The sequence below is a fragment of the Aquarana catesbeiana genome, linkage group LG01, assembly GCF_042186555.1.
Source record: "Aquarana catesbeiana isolate 2022-GZ linkage group LG01, ASM4218655v1, whole genome shotgun sequence".
Classification (NCBI taxonomy): domain Eukaryota; kingdom Metazoa; phylum Chordata; class Amphibia; order Anura; family Ranidae; genus Aquarana; species Aquarana catesbeiana.
Genome location: NC_133324.1, coordinates 540,700,518 through 540,720,144, shown reverse-complemented (window position 1 = coordinate 540,720,144; position 19,627 = coordinate 540,700,518). Strand labels below are relative to the sequence as shown.

General features: G+C 42.6%; 1 protein-coding gene across 1 annotated transcript in view; it reads left to right on the top strand.

Annotated features, from left to right (window-relative positions):
- Window positions 1-18,895, top strand: part of MYDGF (myeloid derived growth factor) — a 34,499-nt gene extending 15,604 nt beyond the window's left edge. The window contains exons 2-6 of the mRNA XM_073595015.1: window positions 6,412-6,462; window positions 8,439-8,500; window positions 8,590-8,671; window positions 8,821-8,875; window positions 18,292-18,895. Of these exons, the coding sequence (XP_073451116.1) occupies window positions 6,412-6,462; window positions 8,439-8,500; window positions 8,590-8,671; window positions 8,821-8,875; window positions 18,292-18,371 (330 nt within the window). The 3' untranslated portion in view covers window positions 18,372-18,895. The remainder of the gene's footprint in view (window positions 1-6,411; window positions 6,463-8,438; window positions 8,501-8,589; window positions 8,672-8,820; window positions 8,876-18,291) is intronic.
- Window positions 18,896-19,627: the final 732 nt, after the last annotated feature.

The following is a 19,627-nucleotide window of genomic DNA, read 5'->3' as shown; positions in this document are numbered from 1 at the left end:
GCAGCACACTGCCTCGTACCGCATCCGGCAATGGACAGCTGCTGGAGCAGTAATGCCCAACTCGATAATGCCCAAACAAAAATTTACTTACCTTATCCTCCCCACTGCTAGACAGGTGGTGTCAGCATAGTCTGCTCTAGGGTCCTGGCATCATCAAGACCTATTCAGAGTCCGTAGCCCTGCATTGTACATGTTGATGGAAAGAGACAGTTTACTGCCAGAGCATGGGGGAGTGCCAACTGCCAGGAGAACAGAGGATTAGGTAGATAAACTGTTTCTCTTGTCCCCTAGATAAAACGAGCAAGTAACCCTTGCAATGTGGCCACAGTCCCACTTCATGGGATAGTTTACCTTTTCTTGGAGTTGGGCTTTAAGGACTTAAGTACACTTGCCTTTGTGGGGGATGTAAAAAAACTGTGTTTGAGCTGTGTGTTTTTTACCATCAACCCCCCCCCCCCCTACCAAGCTGCAAAGGCAGCCAGATGCCAAAATTTATACCCTCTATCGCATTCAGATTTACTTGATGACATTACTGAACAACTGCAGGACAGAGCGCCAAAGAACAGTGGCTTCGGGGGACCAGTCGCACAGAGAGGGGAAGCCTTCAGCAGAGAGGGATGAAGTAAAAGTGCTTTTTAATGATACTCTAGGCAAAAATGAACATTTAACAACTTGCAGTGCAATTGAAGACCCACATTATTTTCCTGGAGTTCATCTTTTTTTAAGATAGAATTTCAATGACCCATTGGGATTGTTATCTTGATTAATAAGTGTAGAGTGCGCATTAAAATTGGGGAATGAGTATCCCTGATCTCTAGAAATGCCCTCTGATCTGCAGTACAGGTTGCAGAAGCTCTATTGGCTCCAAAAACCAGAAGCACAATGTAGGTTAGGTTGTAAGCTGTAAATGTTGGAGAGCTGTGATAAATCTGAGATAGATAAACATAGTGTAGTCTATAGTAAGGAAAAGTAATCTTAAAAGTATCAAACCAGAAAAATTTAAACAGGGTATATAATGGGGAAAAATAAGTCATAAGTAAAGGTTAGCAGATCAAGAGATCTAGACATGTCCTATCTAAATGTGAATGTACAATATATAGTGCATTCTTAAAGTATTCAGACCCCTTTTCACTTTCTTCAGTTTTGTTGTGTTTGCAGCCTGATACTACAGTTGTTTAAATGCATATTGTTTCTCTATAGTCTACACTCAGTAACTCCCATATAGTGAAAACAGAATTTTATAAATGTTTGCAAATTTATGAAAAGGAAAAAACTGAAATATCACATTGGGATAAGTATTCAGACCCTTTGCAACAACACTTAAAATTTAGCTCAGGTGCCTCCCATTTCTCTTGATCATTGCTGAGATGTTCTACACCCTAATTGGAGTCCATCTGTGGTAAATTAAATTGATTGGACGTGATTTGGAAAGGCACACATCTCTGTGAAAGGCCTCACAGCTGACAATGCATCCTGTATCAGAGCAAAAGACATGAGGTCAAAGGAATTGCCTGCAGAGCTCAGAGACAGGATTATTGCAAGGCACAGATCTGGGGAAGGCTAAAGAAACATTTCTGCTGCACTAAAGGTTCTCTTGAGCACAGTGGCCTCCATAATTCTCAAATAAAAAAAGTTTGACACAACTAGGACTCTTCCAAGAGCTGGTCCCCCCGGCCAAACTGAGCAATCAGGGGGGAAGGGCCTTAGTAAGAGAAGTGACCAAGAACCTGATGGCCACTCTGAGTGAGCTTCAGAGATCCTGTGTGGAGATGGGACGAATTTCCAGAAGGACATCCATCACTGCAACCCTCCGCCAATCTGGGCTTTATGGCAGAGTGGCTAGACAGAAGCCTCTCCTCTGTGCAAAACACATGAAAGCCCGCTTGCAGTTTGCAAAAAAAAAAGCACCCAAAGGGCTCTGACTGTGAGGAGCAAGATTCTCTGGTCTAATAAAACTGAGATTAAACAGTTTTACCTCAATTCTAAAGGGTATGTCTTCAGAAAACCAGGCACCGCTCATCACCTGCCCAATACCATCCTAACAGTGAAGGATGGCAGTGGCAGCATCATCGGGGGGGGGTTCAGCAGCAGGGACTTGGTTAAGGGAAAGCTGGATGGAGCAAAGTACAGAGAGATCCTCAATGAAGACCTGTTCCACAGCGCAGAGGCTTGGTTTACACCTATGCGTTTTTTTTGTTGTTTTTTTTTTATGCTTTTTGCACTACAGTCCATTTAACATGGTTTTCTATGGGACACATTCACATCTGTTTTTTTTTTTGCTTTTGCATTTTTGGAAAGGGTCAGGGACTTTTTTTTTTTTTTTTAAAGCAAAATGGTGCATTTTTGGTTCAATTAACTTCAATGGAGAAGCTGCAGTGCGTTTTTGCTGCGATTTGCATTTTTTAATCCACTCAACAACAAATTGGCAAAACGCAAAGTGCACTGCAGAAACTGAATTAAAAGCAAACTGCATAGGTGTAAACTAAGCCTCAGACTGGGCCAAAGGTTCAGCTTCCAACATGACAATGATCCTAAGCACACAGGAAAGACAACACAGGAGTGGCTTAGGGACAACTCTGTGAATGTCCTAGAGTGGCCCAGCCAGAGCCCTGACTTCAACCCTATTCACCATCTCTGGAGAGATCTGAAAATAACTGTCCACCGACAATCCCCATCCAACCTTACTGAGCTTGAAAGGATTTGCCAAGAAGAATGGCAAAAAATCCCCCAAGCCAGGTGTGCAAAGCTTGTTGCGTCATATCCAAAAAGACTCGAGGCTGTAATTGCTGCCAAAGGTGGTTCAACAAAGTATTGAGTAGGGGGTGTTGAAAATAATCGTCGAATTAATGCATCGCAATGCAGCCTTGAACGTTGCTGCATCACGATTGCATGACTGATGTCAAACCTGCGTGTCCTGCCAGCATACTCTAAATTAAAAAAAAAAATCACTGCCAGCCCATCTGTTTAATGAATCCATCCTGAGACTCGGCTGATCACAGATCCGTGTAAGGGGTCGATCCCGGCCCCTTACCACGTGATCAGCTGTCAGCCAATGACGGCTGATCACGTGATGTAAACAGAAGCTCAGTAGTAATCAATATATTTTTTTCCTCACGCTGGGGAAAAAAAGCTGATCACTGGCTTCTGTCAGAGGGACATCAGTCCCTCACACAGAAAGCCTCGGCTGCATTTTCTGTGCCCACCAGTGTCAGCTGCCAGTGCCACCTAGCAGTGCCCACAGTGCCACCCATCAATGCCCACCAGTGCTGCCAATCAATGCCCATCAGTGTCTCATAGGCAGCACTAATCTGTGGCACTTATTATGAGACACTGATGGGCATTAATGGGTGGCACTGATGGGCACTGGTAGGTGACACTGATAATCAGTGCCACAGATCAGTGCTGCCTATCAGTGTCACCTACCAGTGCCCATCTGTGCCACCTCATCAGTGCTCATCAGTGCCGCCTTATCAGTGCCCATCAGTGCAGCCTCATCAACGCACATAAGTGAAGGAAAAAAATTTATAACAAAACTATGAAACGGTTTTGTTTTTTGTTTTTTTCAAAATTTTCGGTCCTTTTGTTTAGCAAAAAATAAACAACTCAGCAGCAATTAAATACCACCAAAAGAAAGCTCTGTGTGAAAAAAATTATAAAAATTTCATTCAGGTACACTGTAGCATGACTGAGCAATTGTCATTTAAAGAGTGACAGCGCTGAAAGCTGAAAATTGGTCTGTGCAGGAAGGGGGTTTAAGTGCCCAGTAAGCAAGTGGTTAAACAAAATTCCACTAGTGTATAGTCGGCTTAATGCTCAGTTTGCCTCCCTATTGATCTTTTTAATGTTATTTTACATGACTCAGTAGTTGCCTTAGCTACAGTTAATATTTCACACCTTTTGTCAACACCAGTTATGAGTTTATGGGAGTAGGGAAATTTAAATGATAGGTAAACTCTAATCTGATGATTTTCAAATGTACTATGCAAGATTTTTAGATAAATGCTGTAATATATTAATCCTTTCAAAAATAATGCTAGAAATAGTTTTTCTCAATCTTAAAGTGATTGTAAACCTCAGACGTGAAATATGTACAAAGCATATCCCGTAGTGTGTACTAGTCTCAATTAGGAGTACTAAGGCTCGGTTCACACATGGGCGGCACGACTTGCAGGTCGCCTCAGCGAGGCGACCTGCAAACGACTGCGGGGCGACTTGCGAGACGACTTCTGCATAGAAGTCTATGCAAGTCGCCCCAAGTCGCCCCCAAAGTAATACAGGAACCTTTTTCTAAGTCGGAGCGACTTGCGTCGCTCCAATTAGAACGGTTCCATAGCACAGAACGGGAGGCGACTTGTCAGGCGACTAGGTCGCCTGACAAGTCGCCCCAGTGTGAACCGAGCCTAAGTGTCATTACTGTCTGCTTATTTGTTTCTCTGCTATCAACATGAATAATTTTTGACAAGTTTTCCTGACACAGAGAAAAATGGTGACGGGAGGGACCTCCACCTGACTGACAGCTTCAACTTGTTGTGTGAAGGAGGGCATGTCTCCTCCCTCCAATCAGCTCTCAGAGCTCTCCTCACTGAGCTATGCAAAGTGTGACTTTAGCTCTCCACCCTCTTTTATTTCTACACTCTCAGACAAGCTTTATAAATTCTGCACTTTGAACAGATATAGAGAGGAGAAGACTGCAGCTAAACAGGTACAACGTATGTAGGAGAACGTGTTTCATCTGTGTGTATTACCTGAGGCCAGTCACTTCATTGGGTATATGTAAGAATTTACAAACATTAATTCTCAATCAAGACATTTCTGAAACTTATAAAAATAAGATTGCAGCTGAGCTCCACAAGCATTACAGCAGTTATACATTCATTTTGGCAGAAAAGAGACTCTGCTATCCTGGCTGTGCTCAACAGCTGTTGGATCTGCTCTTTTACAGGTGGGGGGAAGGGACAGGTCCTGCTCCCCCCCTCCCCCCCCCCCCTTCTCCGGGCCATTCACAAAGCAGAGCCTGAGACTGTGCATTTTGTGAGTAGCCTGGAGGAGAGCGGAACAGAGATGCAGCTGTAGTGCTGGGGTTTGTTAGACCTTCAGTGTTTACACACAAGTACAGTTTTCTTTTTTGCCAACAGAATGTATAACTGATGTAATTTTGGTGAGTTTTATTTGTCTGGAGTTGGTCTTTTAATATTTGGGTTGATCACACTTTTTAATACAGTAGCGCAGTTACTTGAAGTTTCTGAAAGTACATGCGTGGTAGGTTGTTTCAAGCATCCTGAATTTGCACCAGTTCCACCACAGACTTTGACCATCTACATCCTCCTGTCTCTGTAGTTTATACTAGACTGGCTCACTGATATCGAGATCAGGGTACCATCCATTGCATAATTCCTTCTTCTTTATGCATTCCCTATGTGGTTTTTCATGCAGCAAAATTAATTTGGGACTGATCAGAAGCCTCTCTGACAGTACTGCAGGATAGATAATTATCTGCGCTAGGGTGACTTCAATTTTGACCAAATCACCAAATAACATTTGCACAAATAATTGTCCAAAACCGTAAGGAACCTCTGCCATGCTTTACTATTCTCTAGCCCTTCAATGTACAACTGCATTCTGTTAGCCATTCATTTCATCAGTCCTAGGCATTTTTCAGTGCCCTAGTCTTATGTTTTCATGCATAGGTCAGGTGAGTCTCTCGGCTTTGCTTCCACCTCAGAGGAATAACTTATGGCCACAACTCTTTACATACAGACAAGTCTAATAAGACCTCTGCAGACTATAGATAGGTGTACCAGGGTCTCAGTGTTGATGCATTTATCGTCTGCTGTGCTTAGTTTCCATGGTCACTGCGATGCCAGTCCTCAGCCATGACAGTTTACTTTGGCTTTGCAGAACAACTTTGATAGCGCAGTCTGCTGCAGTTTTTTTTTTTTTTTTTGGTTAGGAGGGGTATAGCTCGTGCATGATGACTTTCTTGTGTCTTTTTGCTATGCTTATGCTTTTATGCATTGCCTGTTTGTTACATTTCACTTGGCTATACGCCTATGAAGAGTTCACTTTTTTTTTTTTTCCCTTTAAGACTTTATTGTATTTCTCCACTTTTTGCTAAAGGAATCTTTGAAACTTACATATTTACTTTAGTTCACTAAAATTATTTTCTTAAACATTTTAGGTCTCCTGCATTAGTGCGTTTAATAAAGTGCCTAAGATGTTTTTAAATTTTACTGTATGTCCTAAACAGGAAACTATAATTTTTGTCTTTGGGAAATGGTTCCTTTTTTTTTTTAATAGAGTGATGAATATCTAATCCTGAGCATGTACTGTGTAAAATGTTCTTACCTGCAAGAATGTGGTCTTCAAGGTGCTTGTTTCCATTCTGACTTTTTTTTTTTTTTTTTCTCCTAGGGAAGCTTTTCATGCAAATTTACTTATGCTGCTCAGGGAGGAACTAATGAGGTATGAATTCTGATTGCATTTAAGGGAATGTAAAGTGGTTTCATATGTATATTATGGTCATAAACATATATAAAATATATTTTTGTTTTAGGTAATCTACTTTTGAGCCCTCAGATGGAAGGTGGAGATTTTAGGCTTCATGTACACGGGACATTTTTACAACCTCTCCTGAACGATTTAACTTGACAGATAGTAACCCACACCTAAAACGTCCGTTTTTGCCACGTTTACATGTCGCGTTTAGCGGCGTTTTGTCACGTTTACGCTTAGAGGCATTTTTTTAAATAGCCAAAAATGAAAAACGCCTGAAAACGAAATGCGGCTAAAGGCGAGTTACTGCATTTATAAGCGTTTGGCGCTTGAAATGCCTCTAAACTCAGCTTCTGAACCCATTTTTTTGCGTTCCAAAAAAAGCCTCTAAACTCAACTGCCTAGAAACAACTGTAAACAACCCTGTGTTGTGTACATGTGCTGATAAGATAACATAGAGGAGAGTTCAGGAGCAGTTGAAAAGCATGCCCAACTGCTTCTAAACTTCCGTTTACCAGCAGCATTGTACATCAGGCCTTAGGTGTCTTTTACATTTCCAGTCTGTTTGCCTTTTTTTTTTTTTTTTTTTTTGGTAAAGGCTGTTTACAGAATTCATAAACTCATGCTAAAATCTACACACACAGTGACTCGCCCCGTATCGGATGGACTAGTCAAAAATTTGTCAAAGGGTTATCTATCTGTAAACATTCAAGGAACACAGACAATTCAGTACTTCATGGAATGCAAGAGAATTGCTTGGTGCAATTGTGCACTATAAGTCTGGTGTGCCCTTTTCCAATTGTCTATTTTTGTGCTCTGTAAACCAATGAAAAATGTAATCAATTTTACGTAATTAAACAAAGAATTGCATCAGTAACATCATAGTTTTACAATATCCCTAAATCTGCAATTCCACAATGGAGATGAATATAAGGTATGCATACAGTACTTGTTTTCCTTGTGTAGAATGCCAGATGTATAGGTATGCACAATTGCACCAAAAACCTATAGGGAAATCGAAGAAGGAAAAGGATCTGTGGGTCCTTGTAGATCAACCTTAGTAATAGCATGCAATTCCAAGCTGCAGCAAGGCTAGCAGTCTGTTAGCATGCATTGAAAATATTTACTTAAGAAATAAAACCATAATTCTAACTTTTGGTTCGGCCACATCTTGAGTATGCCATTTTAGTTTCAGTCACCAATCCAAGTAGAATGTGCTTGAACTGGAGAGTCCAGAGAAGGACTAACAATCTAATCCATCTAAATCTGCTAGTGCTTCCAACGCTACCTTCCCTCGAGATTCACAATGCTGCTGTCCAAGTGTGTCTCTGTTGCTTCTCCATACAGAGTGGAGGCAGGAAGTATGTTATTGGCTGGATCATCAGGTGGAAATATGGGGGGGGGGGGGGGGGTAAAGAAGAAAGCTAATGCAGCCACCACATTTAAGGATTGTAAAGCTGCAAAAATGTTACATTTTGGTTAAATACCAGGTAGAGTTCAAAACGCTTTACATTTTTTGTCAAATGGAAGACCTTAGGTGGGCAATGGAGGCTCTGCCATTTGACAATATATTGACAGGTGTGGTGCTTAACTCAGCCCTTCACCCTGTGTTTTCTTTGTATGGACATTTTTTGCAATTTGAATACATTTTTGACTCTTATGAACATCCGTGTGCAGTCATCCAATTTTCATGTCTGACATTTCACAGTACGAGCCATGTCCAGACTTGATTGTTTGGAGCTGAATGATGGTTTGGGGTTTAACTCTAAGTTATGCCAAAGTCGAGGCTCAATACATTGCTTGGGCCTTGGATCTAAGCGGTTCAAAAGCATAGATGGGATTCATTTTAAGCCTACTGCTTTTACTGTTACCAGCACTGTTTTTTATAAGCATAATCTCTTATATGTATTTTATATAGACTGCGTGAAATTTTTTTCATCCAATAGAAATGGCAGATGAACATTGAGATGAACGAGGATAGACAATATTTTTCCTGCTCAATATGGAGGTAAAAGAGAATACAGCTTCTTATACAAGCTAGCGGTGTATACTACAAGTACATTTTGCCTTTCACAACTGCTGTGGTCGTTTTTTCAGGCCTCTGGGAACATCTTATTTATTTTTCCTCAAATTCAAAGCGGAAGTAACAGGAGGAAAAATAGAGTTCTGTGAAGCTTATGTAAGTATGACCTAAAAAAAAAATATTTACCACAGTTTCAAACCATAAACCATATTGGGTAATGCAGTCAAATGTAGAAAAAATAATGATTTGACTATGACCTGGTTAATTACTCCATTAGTTAATATGCACGTCTTTCTTATTTTCAGTCTCAGGAAAACAAACCATTGAAGAAATCTGAATATGATGTAACTGATACTGCAGGTGAGATCTGTATTTAACATTATTTTTTTAATAATGGAAAACACCAGTTTTGCCTTCTAGCCTTTTATGGGGAATTCCCCTCTTAGACAGTTGTTCCTGGAACAAGGGTCCCAATTAAATTTTCCCTCAACTTTTGTCCTGGGCACAGCTTTAAGGGTGCATTCACACCTGCGAATGTACCTGCACTCCAATTACATGTGAAAACCCCAGCGGGGTTCATCTGCATGAGCCAGCCCCATTGCAAGTGGTTGAATGATGGTAATCACGCCTACTCGCATGTAATTGCCTATGCAGTGATCAGCCCTAGATGCATACTGGCTGCTGAGGTTCCCACAAGTAATCAGAGTGTGGGTGCATTCGCAAGTGGGAATGCACTTTTAAAAGTTTGGATTTACCTCAGTTGTGGTAACAATAGTCATCAGTACAAATAGTGGTGACTCTCCCCAAAAGGGAAACGGAAAACAATTAAAACTTGACAAAGTCTCTCACTATGTTTAAAACTACAAAATACAGTATTGCCTAGAGTTACACTTTAACTGCTTCAGCCCCGGAAGATTCTACCCCCTTCCTGAGCAGAGCACCTTTTGCGATTCGGCACTGCGTCGCTTTAACTGACAATTGCGCAGTCGTGCGATTGTTGCACCCAAACAAAATTGGCGTAAATTTTTCCCACAAATAGAGCTTTCTTTTGGTGGTATTTGATCACCTCTGTGGTTTTTTATTTTTTGCGCTATAGACAAAAAAGAGCGACCATTTTGAAAAAAAACAATATTTTTTACTTTTTGCTATAATATCCCCCAAAAATATATATAAAAAAAATGTTCCTCCAGTTTAAGCTGATATGTATTCTTCTGCATATTTTTGGTAAAAAAAAATCGTAGTAAGCGTATATTGATTGGTTTGCGCAACAGTAGGGGATAGTTTTGTGACATTTTTATTATTTTTTTTTTTTTTTTACTAGTTATGGTGGCGATCTGCGATTTTTATCGGGACTGCGACATTATGGTGGACACATCGGACAATTTTGACACATTTTTTGGACCATTGGCATTAATACAGCAATCAGTGCTATAAAAATGCATCGATTTACTGTAAAAATGCCACTGGATCCACATCCTGTCAGGTGAGAGGAGAGCGATCTGTGTTCCCTTGTACGTCCCCGCCCCCTACAGTTAGAATCATTCCCTAGGAAACATATTAACCCCTTTTCTCCCCCTAGTGGTTAACCCCTTCACTGCCTGTCACATTTACACAGTAATCAATGCAATTTTATAGCATTGATCGCTGTATAAATGTGATTGGTCCCAAAAATGTGTCAAAAGTGTCCGATGTGTCGCCATAATGTCGCAGTCACGAAAAAAAAACGCAATTGCCGCTATTACTAGTAAAATAAATAATTTTTTTTTTTTTTTTAAATGCCATAAATCTATCCTGTATTTTGTAGACGCTATAACTTTTGCGCAAACCAATCAATATACGCTTATTGCAATTTTTTTTTTACCAAAAATATGTAGAAGAATACATATCGGCCGAAACTGAGGAAAAAATTTGTTTTTTTTAAAAAACAATTGGGATGTTTATTATAGCAAAAAGTAAAAAATATTGTGTTTTTTTTTTCAAAATTGTCGCTCTTCTTTTGTTTATAGCGCAAAAAATAAAAACCGCGGAGGTGATCAAATACCACCAAAAGAAAGCTCTATTTGTGGGGAAAAAAAGAACGTCAATTTTTTTTGGGTGCAATGTCGCACGACCGCGCAATTGTCGTTTAAAGTGCGACAGCGCTGAAAACTAAAAATTGGCCTGGGAAGGAAGGGGGTGAAAATGCCCTGTATTGAACCGGTTAAAAAAAAAGACGTGGCTGTGACAAGCTCTGCCTGCCCAGCCGTGTCATTCATTCAGAGAGTTCTGTGAGTGGGAAAGTACAAGTACCAACAGCGTTTGCGGCTGTCTGCTTGTAGTTCTCATGGAACTTACCAGGGTGCTGTTCAGCGCTCTAGGTAGTTCATTGAGTCTTCCTGTCATTATGTAACTACCTGCTCGTATGAGCAGACAGCTTACACTGACAATCTGCAAAAGTCCTGCATAGCACCCACGATCTTCTGATCGGGGATGCAATGCTTTACAGTTTCCTAATTAAAAAAAATTCTTTATTTTTTATATTTTTTTCTTTCTCCCTGCAAAAAAACTTGCATTTATTCTTTTTTTTTTTTTTTTTTTTTGAAAAGGTGAACTTATCCTTTAAGTTCGGTTTTGGCTTATTTATAGAAATAAAGGCTCCTACGGAACAGCAAAAGCAGCTAGGTTTACCACCTTGATTTATCAGCATTTAGCAAATAAACAGATTTCTATTGGGCAGGATTAAAATGTTTTGGATTTAGCAGTTTTCTATGGGCTCCCCACTGCTAACTAATCACTGGCATAAAAAAAAACAAAAAAAACATTGTCTAAATGCCCCTATCTCTTTAGGGTTTCACATCACCACCTGCATGACATGAACACTCTCTTGTGGCTGTCCAATGATGGAGTCCTCTCTGGATCCAGAAATAAGTCTGTAGTTGTTAGCGTGAAGGGACGGGGGACCGGCCTGCATGGCCACCTTTGCAGCACTGGTTTAATGACCTCTCACACCTGGAAACAACAACGACAAGGGATCTGTTCTCACTCTTTTACTTTGCTCAGTGTGCTTGTAGGTACATGCAAACCTAGTACATCTGAATACCAACACATAATAAAAAAAAAAAGGCATATTCTTGTTGTGCAGCCCAACTGCATAATAAGTAAAAAAAAAAAATCGTGGTTTCAAGTGGGCTTTAATGACTGAAGTGATCTGAAACCCAGACAAATCTTAGAATTGCAAAATTGTTGATTTCTCTTTTAATGTATGCATACAGATTTTTCCACTCCTGTACAGAATTAATTAATATTCATTAAAGTCTAAACTCAAAACTAAATATGTAATATATTGAAGATTACTAGTCGTTGGTGTTGTGGCTGCTAAACCGCTAGTTTATAGAAGATAGCCAAGAAGAAAGATATATTCATCAGTACAGCTCACAGAAATTGACAAGTGTATTTCTTACCAGATCAGAAGGTATATTTTGTATTTGCTGACAATGTTCTTAACTGGGGGGGTGGGGGGGGATAAATGCAGCCACCACATCTAAGGACTGTAAACTGCAAGATATTGTAATTTTGTTTTTGGGTCTAGTTATCCCTTAAGTCCCTATTTTTCTAAGTTGTCTACTGATCAGACTAATCTACTGGCAGATACAGTATTCAGGAGAATCAAAAAGAGATGAATTGGCAATTCTCCCAATTCAATTGTTTATATATTCCCTGTTTTTATGGGATTCCATGCATAATTCAAAGACCTACTGGTTGGTTAATCAGTTTTCACCACTCCATTGACTTTCGTGTGATTTTTTTTTTTTTTTTTTTAGAGACATGGGGAGTGTAATTTTCTCTAATCGTCTTTCAGGACAGCTTTGGAGAGAGAGTATGCTCCACCCATTTTCAAGGAAACGCATGCAGCCTTTTTAAACCCTCCTCTTCCACCATGGCCTCCAGTTATTTTGTTTCCTCCACCATGGTGGAAGCGCTGCAGGAACCAGGGGGAGTTTTGCTCTCTCCAAGGGAAGGGGTATTGACTCACCTCAGTGCATGTTTCTTAAGGACCATCCCAGCTCCCCCCAGTATGGGCAGGGGGTGCTCCGGAGTTCCCAGCCTCTCCAGTTCAGTGGAGCAATGGCCCTCAAGAAGCTATTGTCCTTGTGCCCGGGATCTGTGGTATTGCTAAGGAGGCCAGGCGGGCGGCTGCTGGTTTGTAGCTTTCCCCGCATGTCGGTCCAGGCCGGCGGGTGATGTCACGTCCAGTGATGCGGCTTCCTGTAGGGGGGGGGGGGGGGGCGACGGTCAGGGGGCGGGTCAGTCGGCTGGTGTTTCCTGTTCCGGCCCTCGTGGATGACGCCGGGACCGGGCGATCCAAAGCCAGATGGCTTCTGTCAGTTCCCCGCTGCGCTCTCTGCAGAAATGGACAAGAGACCGACAGCCCAGGCAGAAGCAGGTGCCTCAAGCACCGGCCAGGACCAGGTAAGAGGGGTACACTGGTGCCCCCATCTTCTCCGTATGGGCTGTTTATTTAATGTTTGTGCCTCCCTGTGGGGAGCCTGTGACTCCACTCGGAACCTGCAGCCTGGACGGAGGTTGTTTGTTTGTTTTTCCTTGCTGGGCTGACACCGTTTTGGGGCACATGGTTTCCTTTTTGTATGGAGGGCTGTCTCACTCAGCGGTGATGGCTACAAGGGTGAGAGACGCTTGGTTGAATCCTGTTTCTATTCCTTATAGGTTAAAGCATCAGCAAAAGCTAAACCTCCTCCATCAGCTCAAAGGAAATGCCCATCTTGCAAGAATCCTCTGAGATTCATGTGCAGAACCTGTATAGCAGAGCTTTTTGAAGAGGAAACATCCCAACAATGCAAGGATCTGTTTTCCCCTGTACGAGAACTTACGAACTCTCTGAGCTTGGTCAGATATCTGCTGGTCAAAAGCCCGGCAAGCCAGGTTGAACCCCAACAAACGCTGTCCAGGCCCTGAGTATCCACCTCTAGGGCAGCAGAGGCTATTGACTCAGGGGATGAGGGAACAAGTACTCTTCCTTCTCTCTGGGACGAGGAAGATGATAGCCGGGCGTCCAGGTACAAGCTATCGCTGAGAAGGTAGATCTCTTAAGAGAAATCTACACAAATCTAGAGATCCAGGAGGAAAAGGTGCAATTGTCAGTACATGAGTGTTTCCGGTCCATAGGGTCCTCTGATGCAATTAAAGAGTAGAAAGACCCAGAGAGAGGTTCTTTTCCAAAACCCTCAAAAAAAGGTTCCCTTTGAAGATTAGGAGACTGAGGTTTGGAACAAGAAACCCAGAGTTGATGCCGCGATCTTGCAAGTATCCCATCGCACGGACCTAGCGTTCGAAGAATGGGGGTACTAAAAGACGAGATGGATAAGAGGGTTCCTTCCTGAAAAAAATGGATTCCACATCATTCAGTCTCAAACCCACTATGGCTTCCATGGTTGTAGCAAGGAACCTGGAATGTTAGATAGAAAAGCTTAAGGGTCATGTAGAGGCAGGTACATCACAGAAAGACTTGCTGGAATCCTTTCCACTGATGCTGAAAGCGGTAAAGTATATGGCTGATGCTTCAGCAGAATCAGTAAAAATGTCGGAGAGATCTTCAGCGCTGGTGAGCGCTAGGTGTGCTATCTGACTAAATACTTGGACTGGTGATACAGCATCCAAGATAAAGTTATGCGGACTACCCTTCTCGGGCGACCTACTGTTTGGTCCAGATCTTGAGACGGTACTGGACAGAACAGCTGACAAGAAGGCGTTTCCATCCAAGAAGAAATGGCCACTCAAAGAAATTTCGTGCTGTTCAACAGCCCCACAAAAATAGGGACCAGAAGAACCGCTGGGCCTCCCAGAAGGGTAAGGGAAGAGGGGGAGTTCTCTTCAGACCCCCTGATCAGCCCCCTAAAAACAATTGACAATCTTCTCCCAGTGGGGGAAAGATTATCTTCTTTTCACCCACAGTGGGAAAAGACAACTACAAGCCTGTTCGTAAAAAGCATAATCACCCAGGGGTACAGTTTGGCATTCTCTGAAACCCCCCCGAGCAGATTCTATGTCACCAATCTTCCAAAAGACAAGGAAAAAGCTTCCGCAATGACGAGCCTACTTCAGGATATGATACAACAGGAAGTCATTATCCAAGTCCCAAAACATCAGGAAGGTCTATTTACACATCTTCCTAGTGAAGAAACCCTCGGGAAAGTATCGTTTAATACTGAATTTGAAGATTCTGAACAAGTCGATTCGTTACAAACATTTCTGGATGGACACGATCTACTCTATCGAAACTGTTGTTCCCAAATTTGCTTTATGACATCCTTGGACCTAAGGGACGCTTATCTGCATGTCCCCATAGGCCAAGCCTCCCAACGGTTTCTCCGTCTAGCCCTTAACCTGGGGAATTCAGTATGTTCAGAGCTCTGCCTTTCGGACTATCATCCTCCCCCAGGATCTTTACAAAAGTAATGGCGGAAGCACTGGAGCCTCTGAAGCTAAGAGAGATATTGATCGTCCGGTACCTGGACGATCTGTTACTCTTATGCCCCGTGCACACGGTTGGATTTTCCGACGGAAAATGTGTGATAGGACCTTGTTGTCGGAAATTCCGACCGTGTGTGGGCTCCATCACACATTTTCCATCGGATTTTCCGACATACAAAGTTTGAGAGCAGGATATAAAATTTTCCGACAACAAAATCCGTTGTCGGAAATTCCGATCGTGTGTACACAAATCCGACGCACAAAGTGCCACGCATGCTCAGGATAAATTAAGAGATGAAAGCTATTGGCCACTGCCCCGTTTATAGTCCCAACGTACGTGTTTTAAGTCACCGCGTTCAGAATGATCGGATTTTCCGACAACTTTGTGTGACCGTGTGTATGCAAGACAAGTTTGAGCCAACATCCGTCTGAAAAAATCCATGGATTTTGTTGTCAGAATGTCCGATTAACGTCCGACCGTGTGTACGGGCATCTCTAAAGTCAAATCTAGATCCAGCACAAGAGGTGAAGTTTCTGGGCTACACCATAAACTCGGTGCTTCAGAAAGTCTTCCTCCCACAGGAGAAGCCAGACAAGGTCCAATGTGCAGTAAGACGGATTCAAACCAATCTCTGGGTCTGTCCGGGCAGCTATGGCATTGTTGGGACTTCTCACGGCATCCATTCCAGCCATACAGTGGGCCAGGCTACATTCCCGACCAGATGAACATCAAAGGTGATCACACCAGGAGCCTCTAGAAAAACAGATAAGGATCACCTCAAACGTAAGAAGAGTGCTCTGGTGGTGGCGGGATTTGACAAACCTAATAAAAGGTCTCCCCTGGGTCTTTCCCATGGACAAGTGTCTAACGACGGACACGAGTGCCTGGGTTTGGGGAGCCCACCTGGATGGCCAGACCTCGCAGGGTTCCTGGTCCAAGGCAAAAGCACGGACGTACCCAAATTGGCGAGAACTAAGCACCATCTTTCTCGGACTCCTATCCTTTCAAGAGGTAGTCAGGGGTCAACATGTACAGGTACTCTCGGACAATACAACAGCGGTAGCCTATGTATTGAAACAGGGAGGAACCAGGAGCAAAGGGCTCTTAGAGTTTGCCAGCCAGTTGCTCACCTGGGCAGAGCGAAACGTGGCATCGCTATAGGCGATTCATCTGAAGTGGTTCCAGAACTTGCTAGCAGATCTGCTTATCAGAAGGAGAGTAGTAGAAGCGGAGTGGAGTCTGAACCAAGAGGTCTTCTTGAAGGTAATCGAAATTTGGGGACTACCCCAAATAGATCTGTTCGCGAGCCAGCAGAACTTAAGTGCGGACGTTTTTCTCACTTCACCGGGAAGATCAGGCCATCCCTGGCATTACCAGCTGTGCTACGCTCCCCCCCCCCCCTCCAGCTGATACTACTGGTCCTCACGAAGTTCAGAGAAGAAAACACAAATCTGATCCTGGTCACTCTCTTCTGGCCGAAGGGGCCCTGGTTCGTGGCTCTGCTAAATATAGCTGCAAAACCTCCCTGGAAGCTACCATCCAGGAAGGACCTACTAACACAGGGGACTCTGAACCATCCGGAAGCAGGTCGACTACAACTGACTGCCTGCTTTCTGAAAAAGACCTCCTAAGGGCCGGTCAAAAAAGCTTGTGAAAACCCTGCTCTTCAGTAGGAAGAAAATGACACAGGACATATACCTTAAAGTATGGAAAAAGTTTAACTCCTGGCGCTCTTCTAAGGGTTTCCAGTTCAAAAGTATAGTTTCAGTCCTAGAATTCCTCCATGAGGGAATGGAGAAGGGGCTGGCAGCCAGCACCCTTAAAACCCAGGTGGCAGCTCTTTCAGTTTCCTTTGAAAAGACTCTATACAAAGAAGTGTTTATTTCCAGATTTTTTGGATTCACACCATTGCGAATTAGATGCGGGATCTCCGCATCTAGTTTGCAATAGCAGGAGATTTTGACCGACTCTCTATGGAGCCGGTTCCCATATCTCCACAGCAGGTCCGGTGTGTTTTGCAGAAAAACCCCTTGCGTCTTTTGGTCCGAATTCGGGCTGAAATCGGACCTGAAACTGTGAACTAGCACGCACCAGATCCCTGCTCTGAGCTGCACGCGGCTCACATCTGAACCAAGCCTAAAATTTTTTCCCCAGTTGGGATTTTTCCATTGTGTTGCAGGGTCTCATGGAAGCTCCTTTTGAACCACTGCAGGAAGCATCCTTAAAAGATTTCGTTCTCAAAACAATTTTTTTTAGTGGCCATCACGTCAGCCAGAAGGATCGGTGAGCTTCAGACCTTTTGCGGTCATGGAACCCTATTTGATGGTTTGTTTGGATCGGGTAATCCTTCGGACAGATCTGGCATTTCTACCTAAGGTTGCCCCACCTCAGCTCCAGCTAATCCAGGAGAGGAAGCTTTCCATACACTGGATGTAAGGAGATGCCTGCTACAGTACCTAAGGGTCACCAAAACATTTAGGAAATTGAATGCTCTCTTTATAATCTTCTCGGGATCCCGCAAAGAGGAAAAAGCTTCCAAGTGCACTCTAGGTAGGTGGCTTAAATGGGCAATCATAGAAGCCTACAAAGCTAAGGGAGAAGTACCCCCTTCAGGTATCGCTGCCCACTCTACTAGATCAACGACAGTTTCCTGGGCCGAAAGGGCTGGTGCCAAGCCTGAACAAATATGTAAGGCTGCTACCTGGTCCAACTTCTCTACGTTCCTCAGGCACTATAGGTTGGACCTGCTGTCCTCCGCAGATCAAGCCTTCGACAGGAAGGTGCTGCAGGCAGTAGTCCCACCCTAAGTAAGTTTCTCGGTTACCCTCTCCAAGGCTGTCCTGAAACATGATTTGAGAAAAACTTAAACTTACGGGTGGCAGTTTTTCTAAGAGCCTTTCAGGACAGCCGTTACTACCCTCACTGTTGTCTTAGAAGTGTTTTAAGTATCTGTCATGGTTGTTTGGTGGTTTTCTGTGCTTTATTTCCCAGCATGTCGGAGACCACACAATAACTGAGGCCATGGTGGAAGAGGAGGGTTTAAAAAGGCTACATGTGTTTCCTGGGAAATGGGCGGAGCTAAGCTCTCTCCAAGGCTGTCCTGAAAGGCTCTTAGAAATGCCATCACTGGTAAGTGTTTTTTTTTTTTTTTTTTTTTTCCTGAGTGGGCATATGTAAATTTAACCATTCCACATTTAGCCATTGTTTCTTTGAAATCCTGTGGAATATGTCAGCATTAGAAAAAAAAAAAAATTCTCCAGCCTGCATAATGTTTTTTTTTTTTTTTTTTTTCTTTCTTTATTTTTAGTATCTGACAGACCTGGTTCCTTTTCTGCATCTTTATACAAACTATTACTCGTGGCAAAGAGTGACCGGGAAGAACTGTGAAGCAAACAGCACGATTCTGAAATAAGAATTATAATAAACATTATAAGCAGGTGGCTTTTTAGATGGACCTGGATTTATCAATCCAAGCAGTACATTCCTCTGATTGTTTCAGGGACTTCTTTTCGGATACAAAGACCCAGCTATATCAGACCTCATGTATGTTGTATTTGCATGGTAAAACATTTTTTTAAGCATCTATCTATGCCATCAGTTCATTTGTACTAGAATACAATTCCTATAATAAGTATTCACCCCCTTGGAAGTTTGCAGAGATCTCTTTTTACTTTGACGTGAAAGTGTCTTTCTACTTGGATTTTCACTGTAGAAAAAAAAATGACTTGTCATTCGGTGTTCTATGACAACAATTGTAAACGTATCCAAGGGGGATAGATACTTTGTATAGAAGCTGTCTGGTAAGAAAAAATACAACTTCTGAATGTATCCGTCTTGAACGAAACTGTCCTTTTCTAGGGAGATCTTCACTTGGGAGTTTGTGGGAATTAAACATTTCTTTTTTCACTAAAGCTGTAGTAAGTACCATTTATTTTTTTTAAACATTTCCAAATTAATCGGTAAATAGTTTCTTGAATATGCATGCTAGCTAACCCTGGGTTAAACACACTAATGCAACAAGGTCTAGTGCAGAGTGAAGAAAGGTACTTTGACTTTTAACCACTTGCCCACGGGGCACTTAAACCCCCTTCCTGCTCAGGCCAATTTTCAGCTTTCAGCGCCCTAACACTTTGAGAATGACAATTGCGCGGTCATGCTACACTATCCAAATACAATTTTTATAATTTTTTTTTTTCACACAAATAGAGCTTTCTTTTGGTGGTATTTAATCACTACTGGGATTTTTATTTTTTGCTAAACAAAAAAAGACCAAAAATTTTGAAAAGAAAACTTATAAAATTTTGCAAACAGGTAATCTTTCTCCTTCATTGATGTGTGCTGATGAGGCTGCACTGATGGGGACTGATAGGTGGCATTGATGGGCGGAACTGAAGGGCACTGGTAGGTGGCACTGATGGGTATTGATAGGTGGCACTGGTGGGCATTGATAGGCAGCATTGATTTGCACTGGTGGGCACAGATGCGGCGGCTCTCCGTGTTCGGGACCAATGTCCCTCACGCTGTCAGCGTGAGGAAAAAAAATAGCCGATTACCAGCTCTGTTTACATCACGTGATCAGCTGTCTTTGACGGACAGCTGATAACGTGGTAAGGCCTCGGGATTGGCCCCTTACTCCGATCTAT